The sequence below is a fragment of the Micropterus salmoides genome, unplaced genomic scaffold, assembly GCF_014851395.1.
Source record: "Micropterus salmoides isolate LMB-PRFRI ecotype aquatic unplaced genomic scaffold, ASM1485139v1 Ms_hic_scaffold_14, whole genome shotgun sequence".
Lineage (NCBI taxonomy): Eukaryota > Metazoa > Chordata > Actinopteri > Centrarchiformes > Centrarchidae > Micropterus > Micropterus salmoides.
The window spans coordinates 29190332-29210230 of NW_024040485.1; the positions used below are offsets into that span (position 1 = coordinate 29190332).

The 19899-nt window shown below is 39.4% G+C and overlaps 1 protein-coding gene across 1 annotated transcript; it reads left to right on the forward strand.

The window, feature by feature from the left end:
- The first annotated feature begins 349 nt into the window (after positions 1-349).
- On the forward strand, positions 350-19677 carry LOC119902597 (protein Niban 1-like). Its single transcript, XM_038718897.1, has 14 exons — positions 350-579; positions 3834-3964; positions 4102-4239; positions 4333-4450; positions 6550-6711; positions 12971-13086; positions 13198-13302; positions 14350-14512; positions 14647-14828; positions 14958-15104; positions 15323-15433; positions 16226-16333; positions 16456-16555; positions 17528-19677. The coding sequence occupies exons 1-14, from the start codon at positions 525-527 to the stop codon at positions 18859-18861; spliced, it is 2970 nt and encodes a 989-aa protein (XP_038574825.1). The 5' UTR covers positions 350-524; the 3' UTR covers positions 18862-19677.
- Positions 19678-19899: the final 222 nt, after the last annotated feature.

Below are 19899 nucleotides of genomic sequence, written 5' to 3' on the forward strand. Positions count from 1 at the left end.
TGGTGTCAGCCTGATTAACATGTAACTGCAGCTAAATAAGGTATATAGTGTCCTCCCACAACAGAAACCACAAAATGACACAAAAAGAGCATTAAAATACCTTGTTAAAGCTTAACTATTGTTACATATATCACCTTTTAAATCATTGAAGATGATATATTCTCTGACGTTGGAGTACAGTTAAAGTTACTGTCCTGTTTCAGTGTTTACCAGCAGATGGCTCTACAAGGGAGGTTGTGACACTTGTGTATATATGTATAATATTGCAGTAGGAGAGAGAGAGAGATGACTGCTGTGACAGGTTTCACCCTAACATTTTAACAGTCCCGCCCAGCTTACCACACACACCGACTCACAGACAGCAGAGGAAATGAGCTGAGCAAAAACCTCTCCAAACATCAGAACAGCTCATTCAGTTGGTATCACGTATAGGTTTCTCGTGTGAACTGCGTAATCAGAATTGAAATAACTGAAGTAAAACTTTTCCGGAGACATTTTTAAAAGAAGGTAATTAAATTTACATTATGGGAGCATCTTCATCTGGCCTGTTGGATGAGGCAAAAATCAGCAACATTAAAGGTAAAACTAAGAGATCACTTCTTTTTTTTATTTTTTATTTTGTTTTCCAGCGTTCTTTAGGGTAGTCTGCTGCTTTGGACGCTTCTTGTTGTGATGGACCAGTCAGCCCTACTTAAATATAAGTTTAAAACATACATATGTGGAAAGAGAGAAAGAAAGAAAGAAAGAGAGATAGACAGAAGAATGGAAAAGAGAAGAGAAATAACAGAAGCTGTAGGGGGTGTGGGTAAGTAAGATAGTGGCACTTGTAGTCATCGCAGAACCAGTAGGGGAGCAGTATTAGTAGTAGTTGTAATAGTAGCAGTAGTAGTACACCTGCAGTTATAGGTGCAGTTTAGTACTACTGTGTATCTGCTCCACATTATTTGTAATATTGCTGACATGTACATAATATACTGGCCTTGTATGTATACTTTGCCGTGCTAATTTAGATGGGTATTTTATAGAATAACAACATTAATAATACTACATTTTACTTTTCAGGACACTCAAAGAGACGATACAGTAAAACCAGAAGTTATGTAAATTAAAAACCGATAAAAAGATAAATGGCTGATGATTTGAAAGAGTCCATGTCGATGCAATCTCGGATGTGTATGGATAAGAAGTTCCATAGGGAGGAGCCTGCGATGGTGAAAGCTCTGTCGCTGTGAGACAGGAGTTCATTCAAATGTATGGTCATTTTGGATGCTGCAGTTAGTAGCGGTGTTGTCTTTCTAAATGCGCGATGGAGGCATAACATAACCATTTTTTTTAGCTTTCAACAAAGAGTATCGGGTGTGACTTGCAACAAAAGGTCCCCAGAATCAAAGTGTGGGACATGTGTGGCTACATGGCGGCAGTGTTAATCACCAGGCATAGCTTAAATAAAATAATAAGTCCGAATGAACTTTGAAACGAAACAAAAAAGATGCGCTATGTCAGTTGCTTTGTTCATTTCTATGTTGCATTCCTATACGTGTTATCACCACAGTCACATCCTGTCACTAATCTCCACTGCAGGCTAGAGTGTAATTACAGCCATTTCCAACTATTACATTATCATCACGGGTTGTCTGATCTGTGTGTGTGTGTGTCACTGTGTCAGTGTGTATACAGTCAGGCTACAGAGTGACCCAAATAGTGTGCGATAGTGGCCGCGCACTGTAAACAAATTATGAACAACAGATTACGAGTCAAAATGTAAGAGAGGATACACATTAATTCATCTCTTCTTACAAATCAACACACATTTGACAAACCCCATAAAGAATTAAAGCTGTTTATAAGTATTAATTCTGCCATACCAAACCACAAAATGGACCCCGATTTAGATTCCATAATATGTCCTTATATATGTACAGTATGCAGGTAATTGCCATCTTCCTCTTAGCCTCCTGTTTCTCACGTCGTCTTCCAGCAGCAGGAGTGGGATGGGCTTATTTGATTTAACATTTCTTCTCCCCAAGCTTGATTAAAGCATTCAATTAAGGCCCCATTTTTTGTCTCGACCACGGGTAATAGATTACATCCTATCCTATGATGCACCGAAACCTAAGCAGATTTAAAGATACTTTAAAGTTGAATCCAACAAAGGTTAAAATCAAGGGCAACTGGACTTGGTTGAAGCTACTGGAAGACGTTTCGTCCCTCATCCAAAGGACTTCTTCAGTTCTGACTGACTGGCAGGGAAACTCAGCTATTTAACCTCAGTGGGGTCGTTATCCCGGGTCATCGATACCGCTGGGTCGTTAGTGTTCCTTGTTGCTGTGACGACAGTCGTTACAGTCGTTGAGACTACCTGTGGCCAAGACTGAACGACCATCGTTGGTATCTTCACCTGAGGCCAATAGGTTACGTTTGTTGAGTTTCCTGGGAAGTGATGAAAGGACAGCATTGTAAGTGGGGGATAAGTGGTGGCGTAGACCCCCTCCCCTGTTCAATGACGGCTTCTCAACCCTGGTGTAGATGCTTCCTTGACACCTCTTTCAAACCATCCATCTTCTCTGTCTAAAATGTGCACCTGGTGGTCCTCAAACGAGTGTCCTCTGTCCTTCAGATGTAAGTAGACTGCAGAGTCTTGACCTGAGGAGTTGGCCCTTCTGTGTTGAGCCATGCGTTTGTGTAGTGGTTGTTTAGTCTCCCCAATATACAGGTCTGTTGACCTCAAGTTGAATTCATTTATTTCCTTTTTTGTCACTTTGGGGGGCAGTGAAACAAACTGAAAACACAATATTTACAAATTATCTACTTATGAAGTTGTTACGGCCAATGTGTTAGCAAGTAGTTGTTAATTTACACGTTCAGCTGACATGAAGAAACATGAGCATTCATTTGGAGTCGTGTTTGTGTCCATGTGATGGATGCAAGTCCAATATTTACTCTTTTTTAGCTCAGTTTTTCCTGACTCTTTTGCTGTTAAATGCTCCACTATGTGCACAAGCTAGTCGCTAACTTTGTCTGGTTATCTTCGCTCTTTTGCTGAAACCAAGAAACAAGGTTGATGAGCCTGGTTTATACTTCTGCGTCGAGTCCATGCTCGCACGTACACTCGCATTTATACCTATGTGCTTTGGTGTCTGCGTCGTTCTGCAGTTGCACCACCAGAACGCTAGTTGGCGGTGGGGTTTCTATGTTCCACTGTGTTGACTTCTGCCAGTGAGGCGGCTAACATTTGGTTGGTCCTCTGCTAACTTGAATGGGAGTAAAATAATAATCTGGGTTGGGAGGCTCAGAAAATACATCCGCTGAGTTACAGCTGCTTGTTTGGCTGCTAGTGTGTATGTATTAATTTTGTGAGACTGACTCAAAATTACTCTTGAGCTCACTTTTCTCCTGTGTTATCTGTCTGTGAACCTATGTGCTTTTCATTTTTACATATGCTGCTGCCTGTCTTGGCCAGGTCATCCTTGCAGAAGAGATTCTTAATCTCTCCTGGTTTAATAAAGTTTATAATAAAAAAAACAAAAAATGAAACTGGCTTCAAAGCACAGAGCACTTCCTGTGAGCTTGCAAAGTATGATGATAATTCTATGCGGGTTAATCAGCAAGACCCTCCAGTTTCACATTGTGTAAATATAAGAATATAGATTTGTGCAGCTTTAACACTTTAAAACTTTCTCCATTAAAGTCTAAATCTACCAGATACAATTTACCAGTGTTTCTTGCAATAAATAAATTGATTATTCAGTTCTGAGATGGAAGAAATTATATTTTTTAAGGGCAGTGTGACATGTTTTTAAAATGTGCACGTTCGTTTGTGTGTGTTTATCCAGGACTTGTTGACAGTACATTTCAGAGCTTCAGTGTGTTTTACCGTCAGCAGTATTCTGCAGCCTACTTCAGACATTTACACCAGGAGGTGGAGCCTAAGAAGGAAGGGCGGGGCCTACTGCTCACACATGGGGTAGGAGCTGCACCTGTCTGTCTGTCCATCAATCAACACTGGTTTACTCCAACTTCATATTCATGCTGGATGCAGCTGGACAATCCGTACTAACTGTATAGGATGTTGAAGTTAAATCTGTGTGTGTGTGTGTGCAGCCTCAGTATGCTGTGGAGGAAGTGCTGTACCAAGGGAGTGTAAAGTTCTCCTGCTGGGATGAGCAGGGAAAGAAATGCAGAGAGAGATACGCAGTCCTGAAAAAACACTACAAAGTGGAAATATATGAAAACAAGGAGGTAACACCGTCACAAGCAAAACACGACATTCAGAATCTAAATGATATGATGTATGTTTGTGTTGGACATCGCTGTCTGTGTGTCCATCTGTAGGCCTTCAGTCGTGGATGTGCAGCTAAGCTGATCCTGCAGCCGGCAGGGGCCAGTGTGTTCACCACAGAGGAGGAGTCTAAAGCTCACCTGGAGAAAACCTGTACTGGAGTACTCAACGGTAGTATTAATTTAATCCTATATAGCAATGTGGACGCTGTATTTAAAGGCGAGACACCACAGTCCAAAATGATTATTTGGTTTTAATCTGTCAATTTTCAGATTTCAAGTTATTATTAACTATTATTACCAGACTTAATACACATAAAATAGATCAAATGTACAAACAATCTTGGATAATATATACAAACATTATTTTTCAACTGCAGATCGCGGACATTTCATGCATATTTCCAAGAAATATTTGGACCAGTCTTTTTAAAACACTCCAAAATTATTAATTTATCGTGTGAAAGCTTGTTTTCTAGAGCACAATGTTGGCTAGTCCATTTATTAAAGGTGTGTTTTTATTTTGTTAACAAATCTTTAAACAGCCATTTTCTCAAAATTACACGTTTCCTGTACACCAAGTCATTTTCAGAGACAGAAGACAGAAAGTTAGATCATCATAATTTCACACACTGTTTCTTAGGTCTTATAGCAGGCCATTTACAGAGGTTTTTTAAATGTCTTTTATCGTTCTCATTTTATTTAGCATTTTATCTATAAATATGTCGAAAAAAAAAGGTCTGTCATATATTTATGTCACATATAATAATATTGAATAATTATATGTATATAATATAATACATTAAAAAAACAATTTTTCATAAACTGTTCTGTAAATATCGGGCCTTTTGGTATATTATTACAATAAAACAAACAAAAAAAAAATCCATCTGACTCTTACCGATGTGCTGGAAAACGGATTTGTGTAATATGCAAATCAGTGCATATTTAATGAGGAAATCCCTCATATGCATTTAAAAACAAACATTTGTAATAAATAAATAAAAAACCTTCCTTTTATGTTTACTTTCAGCTTGTAAAGTTTTATTGTCATCCGGGTACGGTTGGGGAAAAAGACTATTTGACTCGTGGTTGATTTGTGGTGTCTTGCTTAAACAGTAGTTTTCTTTTCCAGTGTTAACACCCAGTCTTTTTGTTAGCCTAAAAGATCACATGTGGACTATAAGTGAATAAGAGATACACATTCTTTGTGCTTGTGTGACTTTTTGTTGTCACTTCTCTCTTCACTTTGGTTTGAGGTGTCACAGACTGACCAGTTTGTGTAAGCCGGCTGTGTGCAGTTTACAAGTATAATATCAACGGATTTACCATAATGAAACAGGGTTTTCACACATTCATTTGGAGCTGGAAACATGTGAAGTTTGCATGTACAACTTTATGCTCATATTAACTAAAAGCAGCTTGGTTCAATTGGTCTGTAGACCAGGCGGTGGCTGTGGCTCAGGAAGTTTGAGACTAAATTAAGTCGATAATAATAAAGACTGACAGTAGCCCTGTTTGAAAAATCGCCGCCATCTCATTTATCTGCCTACTTTGTAACGTACTTTCTACTGTTAACTAGTAGTTTCAAATTTGAGACCCAAATCTGACCTCAAGCTATATTTTTGCTTTAATTAATCCATTTTTGAGATGGCTCGCCAGACTAACACAACTCTTTCCCTCTCATGCAGACAATTGGCAAAGCCAGTCAGACAACAAGAGAGTTTTCTAATGAAATTACATTTCAAAATAACAGAATCCCAAAGCTTCATGTAACAAAACGGCCCGAGACCAGATTTCCGCTACCTGTCCCAAACCTATTGGGTCCTGTCACAAATATGTGCAGTTCCAGATGCAGGTTAATTCGGGTCTGGTATGCAGCAGAATTGTACCCCAAACCCAGTACTCAGTATATACTTGCCAGGTTGCGATCAGGTAGAAGGACTGTACTTTTTGTACTTCTAGTCTCGCTTGTGCACGCTTACAGAGGAAGTGTTTGTAATCTTCTGCAGCCTCATCATTTCAACATTTTGGGATTTCAAGAAGTGTTACACTGACATCATGACAAAGAGGGTAGCCAAGCGTGTGTGAATGTGTGAAACCGCAACACCCTGAGTTTAAAACCATCCAAAATTCTAGGAGGTGGAGGTTTTAGTCAAGGTCAAGTAGTTTTAGTTTCCTGGGCTCTGACAAATAACCAATTTTATTAATTCACGTTCAGAGAAAATACAGTCAACACCGTTACCTGTCTGTGTGTGTCCATGTGTGAAGGAGTGAAGGAGGATTCTTCTTCGGTGGTGCCGTCTCCAGATGTGTTCGCCGTGTATCTGCACCTGCCTTACATGGGCTACACCTGCTTCCTGTTCCAACAGAAAGAGGAACGAGATCTCTTCCGGTCTGCCGTCAAGACCTGCATCAGACACTGCGACCTTGGTAAAACACGAACACGCACATAAAAATTTTCTGTGTCGCAGTATATGAACATTAAAAAAAAGACTAAATGAAGTGACTTTAAATGCCAACATGCTTAATAGTTAAATTTTGGGAGATAGTGCTGGATAGAAATGTCCCACAATGCAAAGCTTGGCTAAAAATTAGGGACTATTCAGCATCTCTGGAACGCTGAGTAATCCTGCATTTTGGGAAATGCACTCATTCGCTTTCTTCCCAAAAAATGACATAAATAGACTGATACCAATTTTCATGCAACTTCCTCTTATTTATAAAAAGTTGAATTATAAGCATTAAAATTAATTCAATTCAATTTTATTTATAAAGCGCCAATTCATCACAGAAGTGATCTCATATTACTTATTCTTTGTAACAAGACCCAACAATACTCACCACCATCAAACACTTAGCGACACCGATAAGGAAAAACTCCCTCTTATGGAGGTAGAAACAGCATCGTGAGTCAGGGTTGGCGGCCATCTGCCTCGACCGGCTGGTCTAATTGTGGCAGAGAGTGTTGAGGAGGAACAGGAAGCCCGCAACCACAGACCCAGACCCCAAAGCTTCGAAACCAGAAACACCTGCAGAAGGGAAGAAAGAACCCTTAATTAATAAAATACATTCATGGGTTTAATTGTTATGGTCGTTCTTGGTCTGATACAACCTACATCTTATGACATTAGCTTGCATGGATATTTTTGAATAACTGACTTGACTAGGAATTCTTCTACTTCTCTATTTGCGCTACTAATAAACCTGCACCAAGGTCACCTGCACCAAGGTCACCTTGTCACCTAAAGCAAAACAGGGAGTAAATGTTTCTTGTTTCTTCATTGTGGTTTCTACTCGCTTTTGGTCAGGTCGTGAAATTATGGCCTCTTTATTGCAAGTGACGGTAAATGAAGGAAAATCACATGCATGGTCTTGCCAGAGGAAAACAGCTAGCTAGGCTGGGTCCAAAGTTAAACAAAAAAGGTTTAACACGGAGAGAAGTTAGCCATTGTTCATTTATCCAGGGAAGGTTAAAATCAAGGGAAACTGGAGCTGGTTGAAGACTTTTTAATTTGGATCACTTTCACGTCTTTGAGTATCTTCACAGTCCAGTTGTCCTTGATTTCAACATGCCTTGAATATCTATGACCTGGACGACTGAGAACCTTCACAGACATTGTTCACTCACTGTTAACAACTACTTAACGAGACCATGGCGGCCCGCCTTAAGTGACTTTATCTTGTCAGTTTCTCTCTTTACAAAGACAAGTGTTGCATTGTGAGAGTCCTACCTGAAGAGAGGCTGACAGAACAAATTGTGGTTTTAATATTTTTGCTCATGTATTGATTAAACCCATAAGACAAAAGATATTCCAAAGCTAAACTAGGCAAAACCTGTCCATGCTCCTGTTTTGTACTTCAGATAGGAAGCAAATAAGCTTATTTCTCAAAATTTTAAAATAATTCTTTAAATATCAATGAAGAACAGTTCATCAAAAACACAAAACAACTAGTGCGACCTTGGAAAATACATTATTTTAAGTTACTTTTCAAGTAGGCTGTTATTTGAAATTGGCGGGTGATGTACAACACTACATTGCATTGAATTATATGTTGTTTAAAAAATGGTATTTGAGTCACAACCATCACACTACTGAGATGGCGCGAGGCATTTAATGATTCACGGCTTAAACTGTTTGATTTTTTTCAATGTTAGATGTGGGTGTAAAATATTCAACTCTACAGCAGGCGTGATCTTGCTTTTTTTTTCTTTTTTTTTTTTTAAATGTGGTGACATTTGCCCTAGCAACAGATAAAAATATTAATGCTGTTGACTTCCTGTGTGGTTAGCTTGGATACAAACCAGAAACAACCCCCTTCACTTTAGGCCATGGTTGCGAAAACATAGCATGACATATCTGCACCCACCAAGATATCCTCAGCAGTAACAGGAAACAGACAGCTGGCCAGCAGTTTTACTTTAGACGCAGTACAATTTACAAGTTTTTTTTTGTTTTTTTTATTGTTGTAATTTTAATTATTTGATTTAACAAACTGGAGATGGCTCTCTGGTGTGCAGAAACAGAAGTCCTTCAGAGGAAACCAGTGCTGACCAGCCTTTCATTTTACTTTTTACCAGATTAAATGTAATTGATTAACAATCAGTTAAAAAATCCCCTTCTCTTTTTCTCATCCTCTCAGCCCTACTGAGCATTTCATCATCTTTCATTGTTTTATTTTTATGTCCTGCAACTTTACTGTTTTGATTCAGTCTCGGCGCTCTCATCAAGTTCTTAGTTGACCGTACCAACCAGCTGTTTTGATCTCACGCTTCACTACCTGCCCAGCACCAAGCCGCAGACACAGTTAGCAACCAGTTGGTGAACATAGTGGAGCATGTTGCTGCCTTAGATCCCTCTCTCGAGTTGACGGAGACCAAAACAGAGAAAGAAGGGGAATGAATATATGACAAAGACTTAGAGAGGATGCTAATGTTTCATCATGTCCGCTGAATGTGTAAACAACTTTGTGGCTTTATATGCCATCTGTCTGTGATGTTCTGCTTGTTGTGGAGTGTCAAAGAAACTGTATCTTGCTGGTGAGGGATTAAGCAAAGAATTGAGTAACAATCAACCGTTGTCTTTGAAGAATTTATTAATGAAAGAGAATAAACAGAGAAGTACTACAACACATATACAGCTGGTCTAGAGACCTGCCGCCTAGGGCGGCTTCGGGCACCGAGCAAAGGGATGCATATTCATTTATGCAGTCTAGGTTTCTGTGTTTTGGGGAACAGAGATCATCTCTCAGCCTTGAATGAACATTCAAGGAGAGGAGAGGAACAACAAGAGAGGAAAACAGCAAAACAATCTCACAGCTCTGACCTAAACCCTAGTAAATGTGGACAGACTAACATAAGGAGTTTATGAGAGGAAAGGTTAAGGATAAAAAACACAATGCATATCTATCTATAAGACACAACAAGAATAATAATAATAATATTAAAGATTAAATGTAAGAGGACACAATTTTTGAAAAGTCATCCATTTTATTCGCCCTGTGATGGCGAGAGGCCCTTACAAATAGTGATGAGCAAATGGTAGGTAAAAAAAACAACAATGTTTTTTTTTTGCCGTTTATGTTTTTTGCATCTAAACAATTACAGACGCGGAATCTCACACGTGTGTTTGTGCTTTCGGAAGTTACAATAAAAGGCTTTACTGTTAGCATGATGTTAGCTCTTAGCTGCTGGATCACACACGTTTGTTAAAATGGCTGGGATGGAGTAATTTGAACCTCAGGACCTGGGGGACGTTGAGCCAGCTAGTTTTACTCTAATTTTACATTCTTAAATTTCATCACAATTAATTTTCGCCCAGAATTTATGAAGCCATGCTTCTATAAATGTTAGACAGACAGGGCTTCAACTCCTCTTGAGGATGTGGACAGTGCAGTGGGAAAGGTAGACATCGAGTCCTATTAGGAGTGTGCATCTTCACAGGTCTCAAGATTCGACTCGATTCCTCGATACGTCACCTCAAGGCTGGGAATTTCTAGGCACCTCATTACGATCATCTGTGCTACGATGCAATTGTAAAACGAACAGGATAAAGATGTATTTTTCTCACCGTGTGACTACTTGGTACTTCTAAGAAGAAGTAGGTAATAAAATGCAGATATATTTAATGTTACTTCATATAAATGTAGCTAACATAGCATTATTACAACGTTATCACTGACCTCTGCTGCTGCTATTTTTATTTATTTATGTATTTTAGATCCAAAGTGATTATTCCCATATATGCACCACATCCAGAAATGTATGTACATATTTTAGTTACACATTACGTCTCCACTTTAAAGACGCCTCAAGTGAAAACTGGCTCCATTTACACACTCTCCCTACATGAAGTCAGTCTCTGGATTAATATTTTTTGTCTATTTTTTGTTGCGCGCTCTCATAATGAAAGGCTTATTTTTGTTTTTAGGTTTTTAATGTTGACCATGTTATTACATTCCAGGGACTACAGATGGAAAAATAAGTCTTTTGGCTAACTCTGACGGTTTTACATAATTTACATCAATAATAATAACAACAATAATAATAATCATAATTATACAATAGGTTTAATAAAGGTAGTTTACAGTAGTTTGAGATGATGCATACAAATCTGAGAAAAACTGGAGGTATTTCCTACCTACGACTGGAAAAAAACTAAAAAAAAGGTTTAAAGTTAAAAATCAATCAGCGTATCGTTCGTTCTTTGATTGTTCCGATTCAAAATTGGAAAAACAAATATATTATGTGTAATTATTTATGTGTATTTGTGTATTTACTGTTGCTACTGTACATGGGGATAGCAGTAAGATTGCTGTACTAAATAACCGCCACCAAAACAAAGACCAACACTTTAACCAACAGAATGTCTCACATGTCGACGGTGAAATCTCTCTTTAGGTGCACTGGTGTGTTTCATACTGATGGTGTAGATGATAAAGGGAAGTACACTCACCATTAGTGGAGCTTTCTGTTCCTCAAATGCCTCATCATTTAGTAAGAATGACCTAAGTCTTATGGGGAACTGGACCACAAAAGACTGACGGAAAACCAAAAGAATGGCAAAAATTAGAGATGTGAAAACTAACACCATTAAACACAGCAACACTAGAACTAATAAAGACTGAACAATAGAAATCACAGCGATGGCAGCAGATGTGCAGTAACAGTTATGTAACAAATATAGTTTCTGCTTTACATAACTGTTTATGTGGCATTTACTTTGTGCCTTTATCAGACAGCTGACAGCAGAGAGATGACAGGAAATGAGCCTATCAGGGAGAGCTTGGGAACGACACACAACAAAAAGGTTCACGCATGGACAGAAAAGTAGGGACGCTGCGGTTTATGATCCTAACCCTTAGGATATCAGGACGCCGCAGTAGTTTAATTTTTACAGCATGTCACTGTAGTTTTTATCAAACGTTACTCTTTGACTTTTCTTGGGACTTGTTGACTCTAATCTAATTACCGCCAGCTAATATATAACGAGGATACTAAAGGACAATACCCACCCAGCCACAGCCTGTTCACCCTGCTGCCTTCTGCCTAGAGATATAAAAGTTTCTGCTGCCGCACCACCAGAGTGCAGAGCAGCCTTTTCCCTCCATGCATTCATCCTCAGCACTGCTGCACTGAATATAGTTTATTTCTGTTTACCGTTTTTATAGTTGCTTCTGTATTAATTGTCTTCTACGTAGCGGAAGGGAGTATTACTCATATTAAACCTAAATTTATAAACCTAATAAACCTAAAAAATATAACTTATTTCTTAAAGCCACTTAATACAATACTTAATGCAATGAATGCTGGGAAGTAAGAAATACAGAAACACCTGTACAATTAGATCTAATATAATAGCCCTACGATGAAACAACCATTGTAAAAGTAATGTTTACTTAAAACTGTTGAGTTAAAATTTTTCCTGACCTTTTTTCTGCAACAAATAATAAGTTTTCACGGAGAAAAAAAAAATTCTGCCCGGTTTTTCTGAACTAATGATGATATTAGTGTGAAACCCAAATAAAAATAAAAGTGGACTGAACTAAACAGACGGATCATGATTGATGCCACATAATTGAGCTAAATGAGAGATTTTCTTGGAGGTATCTCATTAATTCAGAAAAACGGATTTCAAGTGAATACATTTAAACTTCTGTGGAACACTACTTATAAGATTTTCTAATAATGAAGTATTCCCTCAACCAATGGGAACATCGCCACAGAGTTTCCCCAGCAAAATAAGCAATAGTTTTATTTAATATGAATAACAATAACCTCAATTAATCAACACAAAAGTACACATTGTGCTTTTAAACAACTCCCCCCATAAGACAATAAGTTACTCAATGATTAATAAAGGAATCAATAATAAAAACACTCAATAAAAACAGAAAATGATGAAATGTAAATCAATTAAATTTGTAAACAGTAAATAAAAAGTAAATGAAAGATTAAGAGCACAAATAAAATACTAAAAGAAAGAAATAACAGGTATTGAAAGCAACAATCCAAGCAATAATAAATACATTTAAGAGAATAAATCAAGTCCAATTAAAACTCAGACTAAAAAGGTACGTAGGTCTTGAGTTTGCTTTTAAAATCACAAGTTAAGGGACAGGAGAGATTTAAAGGAAAGAATGAACCTGATGCTAACCTCCAGAATCATAACCAAGTCCACGCTTCCTGCAGACCCCTGGTGCGACTCATCCTACGAGAGCCAGGCATACGTCCGAGCCCTCCGACTCTACCGACAGGACAAAGGACGCTATGAATCCTGGGAAATGCTGCTGGGCACTGAGGAACAAGTCAGCACACACACACACACACACACACACACACACACACACTTCAGCTTTCTGTCTGTCTTTGGTTCTTCGTCCACTTGGCTCATTAAATTTGTGTGTTTTCGTGTGCAGGTGCTGGCCTCCCAAGTGATGGAGGAAGTGTTGCCATGGTTACAGAGCCAGCTTCAGTCCAGAGTGAAGGGCAAGAAAACTGAAAGGATCCGACAGTGGCTGGCAGTGAGTTAAACTTACACGCAGGCACCACACAGGCTGAGATGGATGTTGTTCACACGCCGCGCATTGGCGCTTATTTGTCTGTGTTGAGCGGCGCGCAGCGTAACTTCAGTAATATTTAATCTTTTGAGGCCCTGAGCCCCAGTAATCTGTCCCTGCAGAGGGCCCTTTGTTGTTTTTTTCACACATGGGCATCTTGGAGGGCTCTTTACCTCTTACACCACAGGGCAGCTGAGTCAGTGAACTCTATTAAGTGTTAGCCTTTCCTTTAACTGTATTTTTATTTCTTAAGTGTTTTCTTGCTTTGATTGTGTATCTTGTTAACTGTATTATATGTGTTGTATTTTTCGGACATGGTTTTGATTAAATTATTATTGTTTTCTCACACGTCGGGGCCCTCTGAAGAGACGCTAGCCTTGCATCAAGTTTTAGGTGCGTTTGACTTCACGTGGCGATAACTTAACGTGATGCATACTGGATTTAACATACGGCATGCTGGTTAGAAATTCTGTCCAACTTCTGTCAGCGCTGCAAATCGTCTCCACGTCACATTAGACAGGGCACATTATCTTGTCAAATCTACGAAAAGGGGCATTCAAGAAGACACTTTTGTTTTGTATTTTTTAACCAGGCCATTATTTTGAGATAAAATCATTCAAATTTATTCTCAAAATTTTTACTTTAAAACTGCATTAATCAATATTTTTATAATAACAATGGGTCAATGCATACTATGGATAATGTTTAATGTGAAAGGTTCCACTCAGTGATGAAAAGACAGACTATTATCAAATGTATTAAAAATGTATTTATGCTGCTTTAACTAAACTAAATTTAGACCTTTTCTCTCCATTTTAATCTCGTTATTCTGACTTCTCAGAAAACTTCTGAGAATTTAGATTTTAATCTCAGAACACATTTTTTCCTAGATAGCTTAAACCACTGTAAACAATACTATCTTTTCCCCTTGTGTAACATTTACTGAACACAAGTGTGACACAACATTTGCAGCTCTGTTTTGTGATATATTATTATTATGTGTATGTATAGACAGTACATGCAACCTACACTTTGGTCCTGGAACAACTCACTGCAAGTCTGGAGGCTCTGAGGGAGGAGTGTCGTCAGGCAGCATCAGCCAAACAGGCGCTAATCAGATCCAACCTGGACCAGATAATGTCCTCTCACTGCTTCCTGGAGGAGAAAGTCAGAGGTAGGGCACGTTGACCCCTACAGATTAAACACACAGTGCTGTTAAACTTATATATGGCGCTACAATCTGATAAGAGTCCTATAGAAACTTTTTAAAAAGGTCACTGTTAAACAGAGTGAATTTGTGTGTTCCAGCATGTATCTGCGAAGAAGCTGAGAAAGTGTGCGGTGAGTCTGTTGCACCCTACGTGTCCTCCATCCTTGAAGCACTTGTAGAAAACATAAGTGCAGGGATTCAGGGGATGCAACACACACTGCAAAAACAGATGGACTCGGCCTTCACGCTCACAAATGGAGGAACAGATGAGACAAATGAGGTGAGAGAGCCCTTTGTGTCTTTTGAGAAAGAGTCTATGGTTAAAAAGTGGTTTCAGGGTGATTCTTCTTTTGCAAACTTTCCTTTGCAAGTATTTTTATAAGATTGTGGTTTTGTGTGTGTTCTCCAGGCCTTGTCCACTCTGCACTCCATCAGTCCGGATCAGAGCTACTGGCAGGTGGAGAAACTGTCAGAGAAACTTGAAGGCTTAAAACAGCGGTTTGGACTGAGCAGCACTCAGAGACTGGTTCACTCTGCACATCTGGAGATGGAGAAGGTACGGAGTAAAGTGCAACATTCAATACAGCCATGGCCTTTTCAAGTAGAGGGCGGGTACAGACATAAAGAACAAACTGCCCTGTCACGTTTGGCTCAGGTACACTCTTGGACTTGAAGCCGAACTCTACTTTTAAAGACTGCTTAGCAAAAAACAAAAAGGTCAAAGCCTACAGTTTGTGTCGCAGAGAAACAGTGTTTGTCATTTGTATCTTCCAGCTGTGGGACAGTGCTGTGCACACCTTTGAGCTGTTCCTCCAAACATCAGCCAAACTGCAGCCTTCGCAGGTTCCTGTCAAGATGAAAAGAGCTAAAGAGAGAGTCCTAAAGGTAAAGAAATGCCAACGTACAATATCAAATGAACTTTGTGGCAATAATAACTTTTTCTGCATATGATTTCAACATGCCATGCACAAGAGAGTTTGTGATTAAATAGAATTGAAAAGGCTTTTTTAAATGTGTGACCCACATTATTTTTTTCTGCATATGGATAATTGTTGAGGATCAATCATCTGCACAAAATATGTTATTTAGTGTCCAGTGTGTAATATTTAGGAGGATCTATTGACAGAAATGCAATATAATATCCATAAGAATGAGGCATTTATATCTACATACACCGCGGGTCCTCTTACATGGAGGTCACCATGTTGCGCCGCCATGTACAGTAGCTTAAACGGGTTGTGTTGAATACTTATGAGGAAGTAGTAGTAGTAGTCTGGTTTGTTAGAAGTAAGAAGAGAGGTAAAATCTGCAACCCTCCCCACTAAATACCACTGAAGCTTTAAGAGAACATTTGAAATTCAAATATAAAGATTTTAATATTCTCAGGTGCACACAGAGATCCTATATATACTGTGCTGTTTTACATAAACACACACACCTGTATGTACAGTGTGTGAGTGTGCAATGCAGAGCGATGTATTAAGAGTAATAAGATATTTTCAGATAGCAAAATAGGCTCGGTTATAACAATATTCGGATAAAAATCTGTAGCCCCAAAATGAACAAGGATGTGCATACTGCTTTTCATTTATATACTATCCCGTACTTGCAGCTTTTTTCTCTCTTCTTCTTTTAACTCAGTAAGTGAAAAAAGTCTGTCTGTGTGTGTTTGAGCAGCAGCTTGACTACGACAGCAGAGTTATCCAGAGGAGGCTCTATCAGGAGGCTTTACTGGAGATCACCCTGCCTGCTCTCACCAGCAGGATGGACAGCAAGTGGAAAACTGTAGGTCAAATACACCACTGCTGTCTATCCCACTCGGTCTCTTACACATTACAGAGAACACAGTCACACTCCATTTCAGTACTTTCAGAGTCCACAAGGTTTTGCATGTGTTTTTTGTCCAGGAGCTGCAGCAGTTCGAGCAGTACATTTTCTCAGACTACAGCAGTTTTATCCTGGTTCATAACGTCTATGATGATGTGCTGAGAAACATCGTAGAGACAGGTAAACCGCTTTGTTTTTAAAGTATCTCACCGAAGACTGTCAGCTTGGCCCTGATGCTATTTACATAAATGTCACACTTATCTAATGAGCTTCACACAAACATTTAAAGCCAGTAAGTGACGTATTAGTACACTGTGATATTACTTTATTACAAGAGCATTGTAAATGTGTTAGGACCTTGACCGTTGCCCTCTGTATGTTTGGTAGCACTTCGGGAAGCTTATACAGTTCAGTTTATGCTCAAACTGTAACACAGTTGCTGTAACACTTTATTTTGTACATCTCCTCCTAAAAGGGATTTAACCAGGCTTTTAGAAATACTCTGCAAAAAACAGTCTGCAAAATGTTCCTTTTACCTATTTTGGTAGGGTATAAGTGTTGTTCTCTGTGAACACCAATGATGATCTAAATGCTGTTTCCAGGAATATAATTCTGCTGGGGAATTGCAAATCCTTGCAAAATTGCAAAACTCAACATGTGTGATTATTGTTTAATTGCAACAGATACCTCAGTTATAGTAGAATCCTTTTATTCTCTGAAAATAAATCCCGTAAAACAACTATTTTTCAACTAAATAGGATGTTAGAAATACTTTTAATTATATATTTCTTGTACATTTTGTTCTGACTGAAAATACATCTGTCCACTCCGGTGGATGTTGTCTGCCAAAGGGTTTACTGCCTATGTTTAATTTAAAATGATATAATTTGTACTTGATTAACTTGTGTATTTATAGCCCTTGCTTTTGCTAAATGTTTTAAAAACATATAGTTTTTGGACCTTTACTAAGCTCCAGTGAATCAGTTTTGAAGCCCTTGATGCATTTCAAAATGAAATATACTTGTAAAAAAAATTTTATAGGCATAGTTTTTCCCTTTTTATAAACGTAACATTGAAAAATAATAAATGAAAACTGGAACATACCTTCCTGTCTGACTTTATTTCTAACTTTGCCCCTTCCCCTCTCCTCAGTGGTCCAGGATGCTGCCGGTAAGAAGAGCAACAATCTCCTATTGGACACGACCGATCTGGGCATTAGTCAGTACAGTCTGCTGGGGCAGACGCCTCCTCACTCTGCACCAGACAGCCCGGCCATTCACGCTCGAGACGCCTCCTCAGCGGCACCAAGTGAGCCTGCTCCTGAGGAGGAGGAGGAGGAGGGAGCTCGGACAGTCACAGCTGACGTTTGCCTTCAGAATGAACCAGAACTTAACGCTGATACCAAATCTGACCCCAGTGCCCCTCAAAGCTCTGAGCAGAGCACAGTGCTTCTGTCTCCTGTGATTGTCGTGACACAACAGTTTGATGAATCACAGACCGAGGAGGCTTCTTGCGTCGAGGAAACCCAAGAAGTTGACACGCCATCAGCTGCTGCAGAGTCTTCCAACTCAGCCGCACCTGATGACTCTGAAGCAGATGTTTCACATGAAGTCGGTACAGCTGATGACACACCTGCTAACCCAGAATCAAATAATGCCATCCCAGACCTTCCTAATGTTTCGGTGTCCATGCCGTCCTCACCGTCTTCGCCGCAGTCCACAGATGTTCCAGCTGAATGTGTTCAAGGTGGTCAATCTGACAATTCTGCCACCGATGGTCAAGTGACAGAAGATGCAACTTCCCTCCAGGGTCCCTGTCCCTCATCGCCAAGTCCACCCGGTACAGATGGTCCAATGAAAATCAGCCTTGGGACACTAAGCGAGGTGATTAGTTTCAACTCCGCAACACCTCCTGTAACGCAGATGACGACACAGCAGACCACCGACAGAGCGGTGTACTTGACGGGAGAAATAAAGGACAACTGGGAAGTGGAGCGGGTAAAAGAGGAGAAGCAAATAGAGGCCGCAGAGGAGAAGGAGGTTCATGAGAGAATAAAGGAACAGAAAGAAGAGACAGGGACGGGGGAAGGGAAAGATGAGGAGAGAGGTGAAGGGAAAACAGGAGGTGAACCTGTTGATGAAGGCAGCCAATCCACTGAATCTCAAGCAGAGAGCGCCACCGCTTTAACCCCAGAGCAGAGAGACGAGAAGGTAGACGATGAAGAGAAAGGTAGCGAGCGGGAGACTGAGAAGAGAAACGATGACGAAGAAGCTGAGGAGAAGGGAGATCATGCAGAAGAAGGAAAGAAAGAAAAAGAAGAGGAGGAGGTTCCCCAAAGCCCTCAGCCAATGGAATCACAGCCGGAAAGTGATGCTGAGCTGCCATTGGACAGCGTGGGCATCATCAGAGAGCTTGTGACTGAGATCACTGAAGTGGAGATTGTAGTCAGCCCCCATCCCAACGGCGGGGCGACAACTGACTGCTGAATCCTGCCAGAACTACTTGACCAACACCTCGCTCAGAGTTTATTAAATGGTACAGAGAGCAGAGGTGAAAAGAGCGGTTAGTGGGATAATAAACGCCAGATTTTTACTGCATCATATTTTTATACTCGTATATTTTAAAGATTTTTGCTCTCACATTCTGTAATAAGCATTTTTTCTTCGTCATACAAGCAGTAACTTCTTTATATTTGCCTTACGCTAACTCTGAAATGGATAAAATGACCCGATAAAGATGTAAAAACTTAACTCTACGTTGTGATCTCAAAGCTGCATCCATTGATGTTTTGGATATTTTTCCAAAAGGCCAAAAGATCAAGAACAAAAATGACAGTAAAAGCATGGAAAACATTTCCACTGAACGTTTCATGCTGTCACCATAATGGTTAAAAAAATAAAAATAAAGCTTCTTTATGATGTGATACTGGGTCAAAACTGATCCAGTATCACATTATTAGTAACACATTGGCTATTTTAAAATAGCTAATGTGCATTTATTAGGAATCAGGTTTCTGGCCACCGGATGAAAGTCATGAAAGCTCTGTTTTGATCTTCACCAACTCTTGTGAAATATGTGGCTCTCGCTGCTAAATGCTCAGCTATGTTCCCCAGCTAGTCGCTAACTTCTACGTTTCTCCCATGATTTCACGCCACATTGTGTTGATGTAGAAATGTGGCAACAAAAGAAAGAAAAGCTTGTAAACAAAAGAAGAAAAGCTTGTAAACAAAAGAAGAAAAGCTTGTAAACGACGCACTCATCTGTTCAATTCAATAAATGATCAACCATACTGCATCTTGATCGATGTCATTTAATCATTGTCTTTAATGGGGGGGGGGGTGAATGATGAAATAGTAATTTTCTAAGTCTCACATTCAATGTCTGAGTCTCTCTTGATAAAGGTTACCGACTGCGAAAACCGTCCGGGAAGCTGTCGTTAAATCTGTGAGAAAGGCTGTTATTGTTCATAATTATTGTCAATAAACCAAACCAAATGAAAAAAGCATTTAACGTGTACATAAAAT